Below are 17,474 nucleotides of genomic sequence, written 5' to 3' on the forward strand. Positions count from 1 at the left end.
AGCACATAGGAGCCAAGCATTATTAGCCTGTTGCTCAGGAAATGGTTTTTATTTGTATAGGAAAAGCTGTTGACCCAGAGAGGTTTAGAGCAGTAGCGATGAAGGACTGGTGAAAGGCAATTTTGGGCAAGGTGGAGAGATGCATGGAAGAGCCTGGAAGGAAGATGGGCAGCTCTGAAGCGATGTCGGGAAAGGTTTCAGGATTTTGGAGTGATCGTGGGAGAACAGGCAATTAAGAGACTTTGGGTTTGCAGTCTTTGGGCTTTGGGAAAAATAAAGTAGGAAAACCTCTTGCTTTAACAGAGTTGGGATGAGAGAGACTCTGGAATATGAGTGGGGGAAACTCCAATTCAATGATTTTAATGAGAACCTTACAGAGTACTACTTTACCCACCTGACACAGAGCAGGATATAATCTGTCTGATCAGTTGTGTTTTTTTTGTTTGTTTTGTTATATGAAATGTGGCTACCTTGTCCATATTGCATATAGCAACTCAGCCTTTGTCTTACTCAAATATTCTGGGCCCTGGGAAGAACTTCAGAACTTTGTAGAGCACTGCATGGAATATATTGTATCTCTAATTTGTTGTGAAAGGCTCTTTCTGGGATATTACTTTATCTCCTTCTGTCATATCAGGTCTATTTTTCCAGGCAGTTATTAAAACTTCTGAAAAGTTGACTCCTATGTAAGTTTTTTGTTTTGTTTTTCAAAAATTGGCCACAGAGTACCACAGAGTAATATGCGGAAAATGATGTGAATCTTTTGTACTGTGAGCACTGTTTCCTGAAGATGGTGAACAGTGTCATTTGTGATGTCTTTCTGGTTTGAAATTTGTCACCATAACTAGCCGGGAGAGAGATTTGCAAACACACTGTTTATGGCTGGGCTTCCTTCTATGCCCTAGCAATGTTGTTTACCCTGCTCTGAGCAGGGTTTCTAACATCTGTTGTGTGTGTCTGCTTCTGGTATGCAGCTGGGCTGTATGTGGGAATTACTTGGTGTGATTCTACGGCCTGTGTTATGCAGGAGATTAGACCAGATGATCACAGTGATTCCTCTGACCTTACAGCCTGTGAATCACCTCCACAAATGCAAGTGAGCCTAATAATAGTTCTAATTTGGACAGAGAAAAAGAGCAGGTGGCTAACATGAACTTGTGGAAAGCAATTCTGTTTTCTTTGTAACCACTCAGAAATGCAAAGACTTAATCTGTGTTTGTAACAAAACGAGCTGTAGCAAATCTAGTTTATAATTGTTACCTTTTATTTATCTATAGATTTAGTCTGAGCTGAGCGTCTCTTTAAGTGCCCTCCTGTTTGCCTGCTTAGGAACATGGTGATGACCAGATTTTTGGAGAGGAATCCTCCCCTCCCCACACCTCTCTTTCTGCTTACCAGTCATATTGGTTGGGATCTTGGAGATGGGGAGAGGGAACGTGTCTTCCTGTCTGCTGTGAGTGAGGTTTGACCTTTCATGTCTACTGGGCACATATTATCCAGTCCATTCTCTGTCATTTGTGATAACTTAATTTCTCTCATTCTTCCGTAGTGCACTTTCCTGATAGCAGAAACACTTTGCTCTAATTAAGTATTTTGGTAAAAACTTTTCCAGCTTGAAACACAGGTGTCTGACTGAATGATCTGGGGCCTTCTTTTGGCCTGACAGTGCTGCATGTGGTGGTGTTTCTGCCATTCCAGTATCTCAGTTTTCTGTTACATCTGGGTTACTGCAGACAGTCATGGCCCCATGACTTTCTAAAGCTGTGGCAGATCAGGGGATTGACTTTCTCCTACCGCAGCCAGGTCTCCAGAGAACTGCAGGCCTTTCCTTTCTCCATCCCCTTTGCCCTTTGTCAGTACTTCCTGCCTGTTCTTTGGTTTGCACCCCTCTGTTCCTGTTAGCTGTCTGGAAACTTAAAGCAGGATTTCAGGGCCCTGGTGACTTGACAGCAGCCCCGTATGCTTGAACGTTGACCTGCCACTCAGATAATAGGTATGCTGGAGGTGTTGTGACACTTGGCCTGGAATTTTTATTTTTGCAATGTCATTATGTGAAAACAGTACAGTAGTTGACTGATAAGTGTGGGTGTTGGAGAAGGCCTGTTGTGTGGTGTCACAGTGTTATTTCTGTGTCTGAGAGCTTTTGTGTTCTCTATAGTTTCCTTTTAAATACATTCCAGCATGCTGAGGCTGGGAGCATAGCGTGTTGGATTGTTTTTGCTGGGAGGTATGGAAATGGCTATTTTAATATTGCCTCAGCTGTGAGGATGCCTTCTTCTAAGTTATCAGTTGCTGGGGGATTTTTTTATTGTGAAGTAAATACAATTTAGCCTTGACTCACAGTATGCTTTAGTGAGAACCAGAGGGATTCCTCATTACTCTTCTGTGGTGTTCTGTTTCAGATGACGTCTGCTGGTGGGAAACACCAGTGAGCGAGGTGCAGGTTTCTCTCTGGAGAAACTATTATGCTGGTTTTATTTTTGCCCAACTGAAGTTTGGAGAGGGAAGGGGAAGGAATGGAGGAAAACCATTGTGCTTGCCACTGATTGCAGGAATTAAAATTGCAATATGAAAGTGAAAGCTTACAAAGCCAAATGCCTGTTGTTGGAGCCATTTGTTCTGATCATAATGTTGCAAGAGAAGTGATCTGCAGAACAATCTTAAGTTTTACTTTGTGTTTCTTTTAGATGAAACAGAGCTGCTAATTGAGTTTATTCTGTACTAAGTCACAGCCCAATACTCATGATGAGCATTGGAGGTTGTTCTGTGAGCTAAGTAGATGTGAACTCTATGCTTTGTGGTTTGTTTGGCTTTATGCCTCTTTGTTAGTGGGGATAAACACTATGCTTGTGTCCATCCTCAAATTTTGGACACCAATTTGGTGCTGTTTTATATGTGAATTAGTCTTTGAGTTTGAAGAAGGGAAAAAAAAGGGGGGGGGAGGGGGAAAGGTAGTTATTTGCTGAATGCTTTTTCTATCCAGAAAAGCCTGCACACAAAAACTCTCTCGCCTCTCATTACTGTTGTCAGGTTCTCAGGTGCAGGTGAGACCTGGATGGGGCGATATCTATCATAGATGCACTTTTGCTTGCCTAAAGGCTTAGGCAAAGGGATGTCTCTGACTTTTTACATTCCTGGTGTCTTAATTGAAACCCACAGGCTAATTCCTTTACTGTGGAAAAAGAGAACTTACATTTGCCTTCTTACATTTTCAGGTGTAAATGAAGAGGTGGAGACGACCCTTGGTAATTTCTGCTAGAATTGTTGGCAAACAAAACGCAGGAATTGCCCAGTCCAGTCTGTAAACTTCTCCAGGGCACTCTCGTTATAGTGCTGCTCTGCCAGCTATTCTGGGTGTGATAACCTTCATCTTTCAAAAACTAAATAACATAGTTCTGTCATGTAACAATGTAATGCGTTTTGGGAAAATGAGGAAGCTGACTATCAGTATGATCCAGAGGTTAACTGAAGGGCAAACCACAACCCAGTGAGGTTTTTGTCTTTTATTTCTCTTCTATATTTAGAGCAGTTAAATTTCTTTTTGCTCCTGAACATCATAATCACAAAGTAATAGATTGGAAATGAACTGCAGTTTGAAAGTGCTGTAATATAATTAGGGGACAGTGCTCAGGGTGGAGGAGGTACGTAGGGCTATAAGAGTGACTAGTGGGAGTGTTTGAATGCCAGGACAAAGTTTGGGCATTCGATCACAAAAGACATTTGTTTTGAGTATACTCTTGTTTTATAGACATACATCATGTTGTACAACAGAAACAAGCAAGATTCAGCAAACAGGATTCCCGAACAGGAAGCTTTTCTTTTCTCTGTTGTCGTCACAAGAGTTCAGTGGGGGTTTTTTTTTGCTTGTTTGTTTGTTTGTTTGTTTGTTTTAATTTCCTCTTAAAGGAACAAACTGTTCTGACTGTCAGCCATTAGAAGTCCATTAAATGACTTAAGGGCAGGCAAAGACATACTTTTCAGAGGAAACAATCTGTATAATGATGAAGCAGAATTTGGCTCACTCTGTCCTCTGCTTTTATGCAGCCCTGCTCACTTTGAGGCTGCAGCAGTATGAAAGAGAACACAAATATTTTAGTGACTGTGAATTTGTTTCTCACTCATCTATGACTGCTGACATTTTTAATGTCTTGCTTGAGAAGTTGTATGTGTGTAGTGCCACATGCTCTACTGAATGGTAATACTGTTTTTTGACTGAATGTAGCTAATTTGTTATGTGAATCATTCTTAGCCTCCAGGGGTTACCTTCATAGACTCACAGAAATCTACAGAAAATTAATTTGTTGCATAAAAGTACTTATCACTGTTGTTAATGAAGTATTGGCGTTTTATTTACAAACTTGTCTTTCCAGAGATTTGTAGCAGAAAGTTTGACATGACCCTAGCTGTAATGGCCACTCACTAAAATCCTAGTTTCAGAGGCTTATAAAGCAAACATGAAAGTGTAGCCTGACTGGAAAAAGTATTATCCGTAGGTTTTATAGCCAAGTAGAATTCTTTGAGAAGACTTGGAATAACAACTGTGTGACTTCTGCTTGTTTGCTTGTTTAATTGAAGTAGAAAGGATGCTCTGATACTGAAAAGCTGATATGAGTGTATAAATTCATAATCTTCGTGGGAGACTGAGATGAAAACATTAAGTAGTTTATACTGGGAAAATGCTTTCTTGACATTTTTGTCGGAGGGCTTAAAAAAAAAAATCCTCATCTTGAAGTAAGGAAGAAGAGGTTGGGATTTTTAGTAAATGCCACATATACTACTGTGATGCACATAATGAGTACTTAAATGAAACTGAAGATTTGATACTTGAAAACTGTGTGAGTGTGTGTGTGTGAGAGCTGTGGGAGCAAGACCTGTTGAGGGAGTTCTGACAGGGTGGAGCTGGTGTAATGTTGAAGTCCGGGAAAAGAATTGTGATTCCCTACTGTGCATGGAGGGGCTAAGCGCTCTGAAGAACGGGGGGGCTACAGCTCCTAGCACACAGGATTTATAAAGCCATACTATAAAGCCTTAGGAAAGCATTGTGGTATGTATGTAGTTGGGTATTGGCAGGAAAGGGAGAGAATTGAATAACCTCTCTGATGTTTAAACTGAGTTATGCTGAAAGAGAGATTTAAGTCTTATTTTATTGATACATTCAATGCAGATAGTATTTGCAATTATTGTAAATGGAAAGCCTTATAAAGGGATGGCCAGAACTTGGAATTAAATTTTTGTACAAAACTAACAAGAAATTCTTTTAGTTCAATAGTGGCAATTAGTAATCCTGTCTGATCCTGTTCCTGTCTCTTAAGCAAAAACCTAGAAGAAAAAATGGACATTCTTCAGTATAGCTGGACTTGAGCTCTTGACTTTGGTAGTCTCTTTTGAGATGGGTACTTTGCACAGAGCATCCTGATGATAGTTCATTTTCATCTTTGATGCCAAGGGAGCTCTATTTCAAGGAGGGAAGAAAGCAGGGTTAATGAGATATTTTAGGTATTTGTATTCCCCCAGAACACCTTGGATTTCAACTAGATGTCTTTAAGCGTGGCCTGCTATACAGGTACCATGGGCTCCATTATAAAACTACTTGATTTAAAAACAAACAAACAAAACCCCCCCAAAACAAACAAACAAAAAACTTGCATTGGTCTAGCCTTGTTTTCTTATTGAGCTCAAGGTATAACAGAAATTTCAACTATGTTAGGTGAATTTTAGATAACAGAAGGGAGAAGCACAGAAAGGTGACATAATGGCAGCTATCCACTGCATTACAGCAGGTGCCTGCTCTTTGACATGCTTTAGACTGGTTTTTCAGCAGTAGCCTAAAAGCAGCCCAGACCTGAGGCTTTATTTTAAGTTTTCATGAACAACTTTCATAAAGCTTATTAAGTTTTGTAACTCTTGTTACCTCACATTCCTTACTAATATGGCTTCTATTCTTGTCCAGGCCAAGCCTATGTTGCTATTGCTAGTTCATGCTTATTATGCAAAAAACACCTGGTCACTTGTTCTGCTGCACCAGTAGCCCGTGTGTAAGAGATGCATGGCTAGTTATATCACATTAGACATGATGGCATCAGTTGCATATGCATATTTCACATGAAAGAGCAAGCTTTTGAGATCATCTACTTGAGGCATCTTCTGGTAGAATTTGGGGATTTTGTAAATGCTGTCTGGGTTTTATAGGTAAAACTTCACTGTAAAACAGTCTCAACTGCTGCTTTTTGAAGCCTATACTCTTTTCAGCAGTGCCTTTTGATCATAATCTGATTTCTCTGCAGACTTGTATAATTGTTTTCCTTTTCATGATTTCATTAAGTGGAACACTCTACAAGTTTCAACCCAGGTTTTTGTGGCTTCATCCCAATGAAGGGACAGATGGTCTGAATATCATGCTGGCATTTGTTGTGGTAAGGGGCTTGGAAGAATGGGTGCCAGCTGACAGTAAGAGGTTCTGCAAGACAGCATCCAGGGCAGGAGCTTGCTATGGCACCCAAATCATATCCCAGAACTGATCTGTCAAGAAACTTATGAAGTCTTGAAGGTCTTTTTGGAGATTATGATCTGGGATGAAACTGTCAAATTAAGTTTGCCAAATGGAAGACTATCTGCCATGGATATGGTCTGCCACATAGACTTGGAGGTTAAGTCCTTCAACAGACCATATGTATCCAATTCCTTTTCTGGTTGGCTGCAGAAAGCAGGTCTGAAAATCCATGATGGGTGAATTTCCTTTGCCTAATGTCTTGTCAGGAAGTAATCCACTGTCATTCACGGGCAGATGATGAGGCATAGTCTGGCCTGTAGCACTGCTCAGTGCAGTTTACCCGAGAGGTGACCTGCGATACGGGCAGGGTTGTGCTGGAGGTGATTCAACCTGGTTTAGTGAGATGGGCTTTATAAAATTGCACTTGACTCCCAAATGGCTCTCTTAAAAACAACCTGAGATGCAGATTTTACTCTGTTTAGCTGATGGCCCCTGCTCTTCCGCATGCTTTGACCTGGAAGTGCTCTCCCATAATCCCTCCTTGTACCTACTGGCTCCATCTGGCTGTCGCCTGGACCCTAGGTGATATTTCTTCAGTGCCATGCCTGTAGGTGCCTGTCTGGCTGCCCAGTCCTTCCCATATGTTCAGTCCATGACCGATCAGTCCTTAATCCAGGAGTAAAACCAGGCTGAGAGTGGTTAAAAATGCAAGCACTTCAGCAGTTGTTTCAACAGCTTTGGTAGTGCAGTTGTTGTGCTGTTTCCTGAAAGAAGCAAGCCATTACCTGCATCAGAAGTTTGAATAAGGATCTCGGCAGCTTTTAGGGTAATATATCTGGGCAAAGAGATGCTGAGAAAGTCTGTTGATTAAGAGCCCATGGTTTCATAGGTTGCTCTTTAGCAGCCAGGAAGCCTGTGAATTTGATGCATAGGTGTCCTTCCTAGAAAGTGCTGATAGAGGCTGGTTTGAATGCAAAGGAGACTCTGTGGTTGCTATCAAAGTTGAAACATTTGTGTGACTCTACAGGTACCGAAGTTTTGTATAGGTTTGAACAGCTTTATTTATGGATTAGGCAAAAATTTCTTCTTGCTGAGACTGGGTACTGCTTGAAGTGATCTGTTTTGAACAATATAGGATTAAGAAGAATGCATTTTCACTCATTCTTTTCTTCTCACTTTATCTTTCCAGATGAACATAATGATGTACAGAAAAAGACCTTTACAAAATGGATAAATGCTCGTTTTTCCAAGGTAACGTTGATTTGAAAACACTTCTGTATTTTTTCTGATTCATAATTTAAAACAGTACTGGTAAAATATACTTTGCTCTTAATTTTGCAGAATGTTCCTAGTAAAATATGTGAGAATATATAATCAAAACATATCTCTCCTAGATAAAACACTGTAATCGTTCTTCCTTACTGTCTTTCCCTTTCCCCATACCCATAAACATTCTTTTTCCTCAAAAGAAGAAAAACACTACGTTAATGTCTTGTTTAAGAACTCAAAATGAAAAATTCCATTTGTTATTATGTTAAAACATGCAGTTATCTGTGTGATGGTGTCTGTTTGGTTTTTAGTCCTTACTCTATACAGTTTTTCTGCATGCAGTTTTCTCAGTGTAGTCAAGCAGATTCTGAACTCTAGTGACTGTGTTTGATCTCACTGCTGCTGAGTCAGCTTTACTCATCCAAAATATTCAGCAAACTTCCAGTTGAAGCCACCTGGTGTTGTCAGTTTGAGTCTTGACTGTAAAGTTTTGGATAACTGTATGTTCATTTTGTATTTTCCTAGACTTTTCTGCTGTGCGTTTCTTGTTTTAATTCTCTATACTAACTTAAAACTTATTGAGGATACTGTCTTGGGATGGGAAAGGAAGTGGAAGATGCTGTAGTATGCTATTTAAAACTTGCTTTTATGACATTTTGCTGCTGGCACATTGCCCACAAGTGCTGTGGCTGTGGGAAATTTGCTTGGTTTGCAGTCTGAATGTGCAAAGGAACCCAGGCTAGGGTCAGAGGAAATTCACATCTTTTCTATCCAGAACGGTGCTGAAAGTGGTATAAGCCAGTGACTGTGCTGTAGCAATGGATGGCTGCCTCTAGAACATTGCCCTTCTGAAGTTCTTGGTCAGCAGAATAAAGAAGTTTTACTTTCCTTCCCTTCCTGTGCGATAGGACACTGGGCAACACAAGGCTTGTGGTCTTGATTGATTCATCTTGGCTTAGGTTTGTTTTGCCTGAAAGCTGATATTCCTCATATTTTTGTCAAAAACATTCTTGGCTAGTTTCCCCTTCAGGGGAGGAGTATGTATACATAGCTGGTTATTCTGCACTCTGCCTCTGGCTGCTGCTGAATAGAAAAATGGTAGTGGGGGTGGAGAAGGAATAGACAGGGGGAGGATCAAGTAAGGAGTGAAAACTTGGTGAGAAAAACAGGCCTATTATGAGGAGGCATAAAGATGGTATGAATGGGGAAATGATAGTGATACTGAGAATATGCCATGTGACTCGTTTGTACAAGTTACATACCTGTTTCAATATAAAATCATGTAAAATCGTTTTCAGTTTTTGTGTTTGGACATCTGTGTGTAAAGTGGCTTTTCCTTTTTTAGTGTGTATTCAACCCAAGACCTGCTCAATCCCTGGAATTCCCTGCCACAGGGTATATAGTCTGATGCTAGCTGGATTTGAAATAACTTGGTAACTTCATGGCCTGTTAAACCACCGGAAGCTATACAAGCTGTGTTAATGATTGAAAAGACTCAGATTAAAGGACATACTCCTAACTGATGCATTTTCAGTTCTAACTTGAGCATGGCTACTTTGCCATGACAAGATCTAGATTTATGAAGACTAGCGTGTTCAGATCCCATGGAAATTGCTGTTAGAGGTGAAGTTTCATCTTATTCGAACTTTTGCATTTATCAAGTCATTTGAGTTGCTTAAAATTCCTTTTCTGTGAAGTAGATCAATCGATTCAGCTGTTTAGTAGGATAGAGGCATGTTAGAAGTTGGGTAAAGGTATCTGACCTATGTTGCAGAAAACAAAAAAGTAAAGCTGAGGAACTGTATACAGAATTGCAGAGTTCACTCTAAAAATTTTAATTGTTCTTCACATTAATTATATTGTAGTTCATCTTCATTTAAATGTGTAAATAAAAAGGCATCAGCTGAAGCTGTATAAACTACTCCGGTGTACAAAACCTCTAAAATTTTAGTTGTGTATGCACTTCAAATTGTTTGAACTTGATTTTGAGCTTAATTTAAATCAATTCAGTCTGGATTTACAAAGGATCTAGAAGCAGGAATTTCTTTTCCTTTCCTCATCAGAAAGTAGGTAGGTGAATGAAATACAGTTAAGTTTTGAGTATGCTGTGAGGTCCTGCTATCTGCCTTGAGCACTTACTCAATGAGCTGTAAATTCTTGCTGTAGTTCAGTGTAGTAACTTGTTTCTTTGAACTGTTCTGGAACTTGCATCTTATTTGCACTTGTATTTGAAATGAAGGCAAGTACATTTAAAGTGGCTTGAGTCATAAGGTCAATAAATGTTCTCAGTCAAGCCTCAGTGCTTGCTGTGGAAATCTTTAGCAGAATAATACATACTACAGCTCACAAGCCTATGATGCTTGTGTAGCAGGGACACAGAAGATATTTAGTTAAAATGAAAGAGAATCCAGCTGTTTTTAGATTATAGCTACTATAAAATTGTTAAATGCCTATTTTACTCAATTTCAACAAATGGGAAAGTTCATGTTCAAACAGTTATAAGTACAGAGCACTTCAGCATACTTTTATATTAAGCCACATGAAGTTTTTCCCTTGTTTTATGCTTTTCTATTGCTTTGTCCAGTCTAATTTCAAGAGACAGATTTAGCCGTTTTCCCTGTGGTATAGCCCATCAATTACTGCTTCTAGTTGTATGGAGAGTTCAAGTTGTGTGCTCTTTTAAACACTATAAAACTTTATTTTCTATCCTTTTTTCATTCCTATGTCACTTCCTACATTAGCTTTTTTTGTGGATGTGTATTTATAGACAGATTGAAAAAAAGCTATTCAGTTTTCAAAGTCAAGAGGTCCTGACTCATATGCTGTATTTATTATGCTTTTTCTAAGTGGTAAGAATTATGTACTGGCTCTTCCAGTGGACTGTGGTCTCATTCAGTATACAGAATTGATTATACTCAATAAATTATCAGCACTTTTTTTTCTCCTTGCTGAGTTTATGGACACTTGCCTTCATTTACTGCATTACTAGACCTTGTTCTGATGATGAAGGTAGCATTTTACTTCAAGTTTTCTTCAAATGAGGACTTAAGAGTTTACTAGTTGACAGGTATTAATGGATTTATTTTCCACAACTTTTTGCAATCCAGGAGTATTGTTTTCTGTGTTTACAGCCACTGCAAATAAAGGTTAATATCAGAAGTATCTACTAATTTTGAGTGCTTAATTTGAGACTTTTGTAGGGTTAGATTTTCCAGAGCATTTGACCTTTCTGCAATATCTTTATGATATAGAGCTCTCATTGAGTATTGTTGTGGTTCAGAGGGCTCCTCTCTTCTGTGAATCCAAGCAAACTGCCTAAAATATTTAACAGGACTTCAGATAGAGCTTGATCAGCATAGAGATGGGACTTCAAGAAGGTGATGCCTATGTCAGCCAGGACTGGACTTAATGACCTAGTGAGGTCTCTTAATCTTGCATGCAGTTAGTGATCAACTATAAAATTTTGCTTAAAAAAAAACTTTGCTTAGCATTGCGGGGGAACTCTTTGAAAAAGTAGATTTGGAATCCAGTTTCCTGGGATAGCTTTCTGCTCCATTAATGTGGTACCAGTCCTTTCCATCTCTTGCAATCTTTACCTAAACTTAATATGTACTTTTTAACTTCTGCTGCAAGGCAGAATAAAGTAGGATCTCCAGATACTTCTTCCTCTGTGCAGTACTGACCTATTCCATTAGTAGGTGCAGTCTATGCACAGAGTAAGTCAGACATCCCAGAAGAAGGAGAAAGTCTGTTTGATAATATGAATAGATACAGTATTGTTATACATAGGTAAAAGGGGATTGAGCAAAGGTGGGGTTTTTTGTTTTCTTGTTTTTTGTTTTTTTTTAAACAATCAACCTTAATTTTGATTTTTTTCCAGACTTCTGAGTACTTTTAATCTATGTCTACTAGCATGGCTTATCAGCAGGCCTGAGATTTTTGGATCCGTCATCCAGACCGCTGACATTTCAAGTGATAATTAAATAGCGTAGTGGTAGTGTGTTCACATTTTCAATGTGGACAGCTCTAGAAGGTTTCTAGAAGACTTTATAGGCATTTTGAGAGGTTCAGGAGTCTTATGTCCCATTGTAGATCCAGACCCTGCAAGTACAGATCTTCCCTGTTTCTTCACAGCTCTTGTCTAGTTTCTGTACTTGCTCTTTTCTCCTCATTTACTATCACAACCTCTCTTCTCTTCAAATCTGGCGTCTCAATCCCTCTGCTTCTCTTTACCGTTTCTGTCTTTGTCACTTAGTTGCTTACCCAGCCAGACCCCTTTTTTCTTTTCATAGCTCCAGTCCTGGTCTGTCTGTCCTTCCTTTCCCCCTCTCCTACTCTGGTATCTACTCACCTTCCTAACTCTTAAAGGATTTGATCCTTGTATGAACGGTTCTGGTTTTGCATGACTTTGTCTAAGCAATCCTAGTCTTACCTTCTCCTTATCTCCTTTCAAGAATTTGTCTTTGTCTTTAATGTTCCCATTTTCCAGCGTGTTCCAAGTTTGCTTCCAGACTGGGTACTCTGCTCTTCTGCTGTTCCTGAACTTGGCAGGTAGGGCTCAGGATCAGCTTGAGAAATATATCTCCCTTTCTCTTCACTTAGATCCATGGAGCAGGCCTGGCACAGCCTGTAGCAGCTTAGTGCTATCACTGCAGAGAAGGTTGTCAGATCCAGCTTGGGCAAACCAGGACTCTTTCTTTTCCTCAGAGAATCAAATCTTTATTACCTTTGGGAAGTTTTCCCACAAGGATGGTAAAAACACTTTAAAGCTAAGAAGGTTGTGCTCTGAAGAAAGAACTCAAAACCCCTGGAAATGTTTGTAGTATTCAGTGAAAAGGACACCAGATTCTTTTTTTCTAAGATGGACAAAAATACATACTTTCCCTAGTCTTAGCCTTGGGTGTGGCTGAATGGTGAATCCTTATCTGAAGAGGAGACTGCTGGAGGGATTGTTCCAAGGTGTCAGAACGGCATCCAAAGCATCCACCTGCCTTGAGAGCACATGCTTCCCTCCCCTTTTTGTCATGTGCTCCCATTTCTTTCTAAACAGAACTCTTGATTTCATTCTTATAAAGCCTGTCTCATTCCTGCATCTGGTGTTCTTGTTGCATGTGTTCTGTGATCCTGACCCTGCAGGTCCTCTTCCAGTTCCTTGGTGTTTGCATTGGTCAGCAGCTGCAGCACTGGCTGGGCTGGGAGCTGGGACCTACTAACATGAGTAGATCTAGATCTGCCATGCTTAGGGCATCTCAAGCTCTCTCCTGCTCTGTGATCCTGTGAAATGCATTACAGTATAGGCTTCAAGAGCAAAGAAAATGCTGAGACGTAGCTTGGGAGCTGGCTGCATCCAGCAGGATGAAGCTCAAATGCAGCATGTTAGAAGGTGAATGCTCAGTGCTGGGGCCTCTGTGCATTTTGCTCCACTAGAAGTACACCAAATAAAGATGAGAGAAGACAAGGATATAGAAACCCGTGAGCTGTGCCTGGAGTGTTTTGTCACATGATGATTTTATATAGGTGTCTTAAAATGGCTCCATGCCCTCTGTATGGCACCAGGCGTTTTTTATGTGACAACTGCAAAGTCTTAGTTAATTTTCTAAGCAGTGTGATGTACAGATTTTTTTTTCAGCATTTGCTCATTTAATTTTTTTCCTTTCCTCGAATTTTGTTTTATCGTACAGTAAATGTCAGAACCCATACTTCTGAAGACATTTTGCCACTGCATTGCTGACTCTTAGCAAACCTGGTAAATCTTTGTAATTGTCTTGAATAGACCTGCTTTTGTCTTTAATTTCACATGACCGAGGATACCTGAAGCCAAAGACATTTCAGAAGCCATTTTCTGGACAGGAGAATTATGTAGTTTAATATATTAATCATGCAAGAAGAGAGCAAAAATATTCACTGGATAATTTTATCTGTCCAAGGAAACATCACCTAAGATGCTCTGTAGTCCTTTTTCCAGTTTGGTTTTTGAGTGCCATGAGCACTTGTAAAGTATTCTACAGTGTAATTCTTCTGTCTTCCATTGTTAAATTAAACTGTAAGATATAGCCTCACTCAAAGATTGCCAGAGCTTATAAAATATTTGGCATTAACCTGAGGAACAACCTGGATGGAAAAGGATCTGTGTTTGTTTCAGCTGACCAAAGGTCTTGAAAAATTCCATTTGTTTTCAGTCTGCTCTTTTATTTCTTAACTGGGTTACTTAGCTCTTCTGTCTTAGAAGAACTCAAATAGTACATGAATTAACCAAGATACAGGAAAATAAATCTGTTTTAATAGGTTATGAGATATAATGAAGATAACTAATATATAGCATAAAAGCAATAATACAGTGCAGTTCATGATCTCTCCTGGATACAGCGTGAGAATTACCAGTTGTCTGCTCTCTTCTTCCCTGCTCCTGGTTTCTTCTCTTGGGACAGAGTGCAGGCAGCATGTCCCTTGCTGAACACCAAAGCCCAGTAGAGCAATATGGATTGTAATAACTGATTTTTAGTTAGTGCTCTGGGCTCTGAATTAAACAGTTGGGTTCTGATTTATGGTCTCAATTGGTTACCATTCTAGTTGGTTGGGTGTGGGAGGTGACCTTCTCAGTACTACAGCTAACTCTGGTAGAGGCACTGAAGCAAAGCTCTCCCTTTACCTATTTAATACGTTGTGGGTGCAGGGGGGAAGACCTGCAGAGCTGCTGATGCCTTCAGTTTGTTTGCCAGTTTACTATGTCTAATATTTGTTTTCATGTGTTTCCGTGTTTCTAACGTTGTCAGTCAAGTATCTCAGGTGTTTTGTGTACTGAATTATCCTTAGCTTTTCAGCTCTGCAACTACTTAAACTCATGTCAGTCATCTAGTAGAATTAAGCTTATCACTGTACCTCAGTGATGAATCTTCCTCCCCCCCCCCCCGCTTTGTCCATATGGAGTTTTAAATAGTTATTTGATTGCTTGTAATTATTTTATTTTTAAGCAGTGGTAGTGATACTTAATTCTGTCTGTAAGGTGCTGTCATCCTGTGACTATTTCTTTTACTTCTTGTAATGTGAATTTTTAGTTTTGGTACTAGTGTTGTGTACTGATTCCACAAGTACTGAGGCATATTCAGCAAAGAAATACTAAACATGATAAGGCATACTCAGTTACTGGCTAAACTGTGACCTGGAAAATGTATTTTATTTATGTATGTGGTTCTATAATTCCTCCGTGTAAATGGAAGGAAAATGAGAGGAAAAAAAGTAGTTTTCACATTTTAATAATACTTCTGTAAGCTGTGATTGTGGTCTGAAATTAGAAATTGGCAAGTTCAGTTTCTATTTATTGATGTAGTTGTTTACTTTGTTCAGTGACCTTTTGCTTTCCGAATTGTTTCCCACATTGAGTTCCCATGTACTGATCTCATGATGTAGCAGCACTTGGCATGTTTCTTAATTTGTATTGGTCATGATCAACTGTAGTTCTTACTGTTTTTGTTTGTAACTAAGTTTAAACTAAGTAGGTGGTTACTATGAATTCTTAGGAAAGTATTTGGATGTGACAAATGGTTCTTGTTCTAGTTTAAGTGCCCAACTTGCTCAGTATTTCCCCATTGTCAAGAAGGGGGGAAGGTGGTCTTTGCATTTCTGCTACTCTTTTGACCTATTCATTGAGCATCTTATTAGGCATTGAATCATCTCTCAATTAAAATCAATAAACTCTGACTTCATGTAAATGACACTGAAATATCAGGTCAGTCTATGGAAAATCCAGGCCCACTGCTTTCTGTGTCCTTTCAGGGTTTCTTGGTATTTCTGAGGTGGCAGATGATCTAAATGGCGATGAGAGGCTTTCCCAGCACTGCTCTGAACAGCCAGAACTTATCTGCAGAACTCATCCCTCAATAGCTATTGACGATCACATGTGTGCTTTTTACAATATGCATTACCTCTCTGGTGACCGCCAGCATGCATTAGTGTGGAAAGTGAAAGGACCTTTCATCCTGTTTTTAATGTTGCTGCTAGGAGGTCTGAATCAGTATCACTGAAGAGGATTTAGAATTAAGCTGGCATACCTTCTACTGCTTTGCTCCAATATCCTTGGCATTCATTTACTGGAAAAGAATTAGTTCCAATAACATACCTTCAATAATTATTGATTTGAAGAACATGTAAATTCTCTGCTGCAGATAACTATGATGACATAAGAGAAACGGCATATGTTTCTAGTTAAACAACTAGACAGACATTAAACTTTTTAAATTAGTGATTAACTTTGTATATAATCTCATATTCAAGAACAATATATAAAAAGTGCCAATAGTTGTGATAAAATGATAAAGCAGATAACGCTTGTATATTGTAAAACCTTGGAAGCAGTATTCAAAAAAAATGAGACTACATTTTATTGAGAATGTGCAACTGCTCTGTATAACTTGACTCAATTTGTTATAGTTCCACATAAATAATAAAGGGAAAGCTAAGAACATTCTACTGTGAAACATAGTCAAGGAAGAGTGTTACCTTGCAGTTGTGCATGGTTTTTATTAAAGAGAAACTGTAAATGTTGATGACTTATCTTTGTACTGTTAGTAGTATAGGATGACTTTATAAAAAAAATCTGGTCCAGATTTTGTCCATATCTTCCTATTTCATGGAAACACTTTCTGGCAAAGAGAAGGAATGATTTCTGCACAGTCATATGGGTTGGCCTGGATGACCCCTTCTTTGCAATTCCATCACACAGCAAGTAATCCTAGATAGGTGCAAGAAAGTGTGAGTCACCATCTTAAACCTGATCAGGGTGGATTGTCTGAAAGATGGCCAACAAGCATATTAGGACTGCCTCTGTGAGGAAGAGATCATTGTGCGTGCACTCTCCTTCCCCAGCCGTGCAGCTGTCTCACCGATATGTGCGAAGCTGATGCCTTTAGTTACTGATCTTACTACTATGACTAGCATCTCATCTCCAGTTCTGAGATATTTAAGAAACTGCTGCTGCTGCCCTCTGGGAGATGAATCAACATCGATTGTGCCTTCTGCTGTGGACAGCTAGCAAACATTCTTTATTACCCCCATTAGCATGGTAGCTGACACTGAAATGTTTGTTGAAATAAATGCAGTGGGCTGCCTTGGTTCTGATCCTTGTTCATGAGCCTTGTGATGGATAACACATGTGACCCCAGGCCAAGGTTATAGGAGTACAAGCAGGCCTGTCCCCAGATTGCAGGTAATCTCTAGTGGGTTTTTTTTCCCCCCCTCCTCCCCTTCCTCCTTCTCTCTGCCTTCCTTTCTCTTTCCTTTTCCCTCTCCCTCTTTCCCTGTAAGCGTCTCCCTGTTTAAGCAACTCAACTCCTTTCCTGCTCTCAGTGCCAGTTTAAAGCATTTGGGAAACCAACACAGCCTTTTCTGTTAAGTCTGTTAATTATGTTCTTTTCTTTTGTCTGTCTTATCAAGCCCTTGTCTCTACTACAGAAACTCTGTCTACAATTCTGCTGGCAAAGCCCTCTGAGGCAGGCTGAGTGAAAGAGGTTTTCTGCCAGTGTTGTATTGCTGTCACTGCAAGCATAAACTAAGCTGAGAAAAACCTTCTTCTGTTAACTGATATAAGTGTTCAGTGAGGGGGTGTGTGAATGTTTTACAGCCCGAACCAGCACAGTTCTCCTGGTACTCAGAGTGCCCCTGCCTATCTTTTACACTGCTATCTTTGTAGTGTAAACTGCACCCTATTTTGTCTTTGAGA

At 39.6% G+C, this 17,474-nt stretch overlaps 1 protein-coding gene across 1 annotated transcript in view; it reads left to right on the forward strand.

Annotated features, from left to right (window-relative positions):
- Positions 1-17,474, forward strand: part of UTRN (utrophin) — a 401,902-nt gene that overhangs the window by 54,815 nt on the left and 329,613 nt on the right. The window contains exon 3 of the mRNA XM_067293529.1: positions 7,680-7,741. Coding sequence (XP_067149630.1) covers positions 7,680-7,741 — 62 coding nt within the window. The remainder of the gene's footprint in view (positions 1-7,679; positions 7,742-17,474) is intronic.

Source organism: Apteryx mantelli, chromosome 3 (genome assembly GCF_036417845.1).
Source record: "Apteryx mantelli isolate bAptMan1 chromosome 3, bAptMan1.hap1, whole genome shotgun sequence".
In the NCBI taxonomy this organism is placed as follows: domain Eukaryota; kingdom Metazoa; phylum Chordata; class Aves; order Apterygiformes; family Apterygidae; genus Apteryx; species Apteryx mantelli.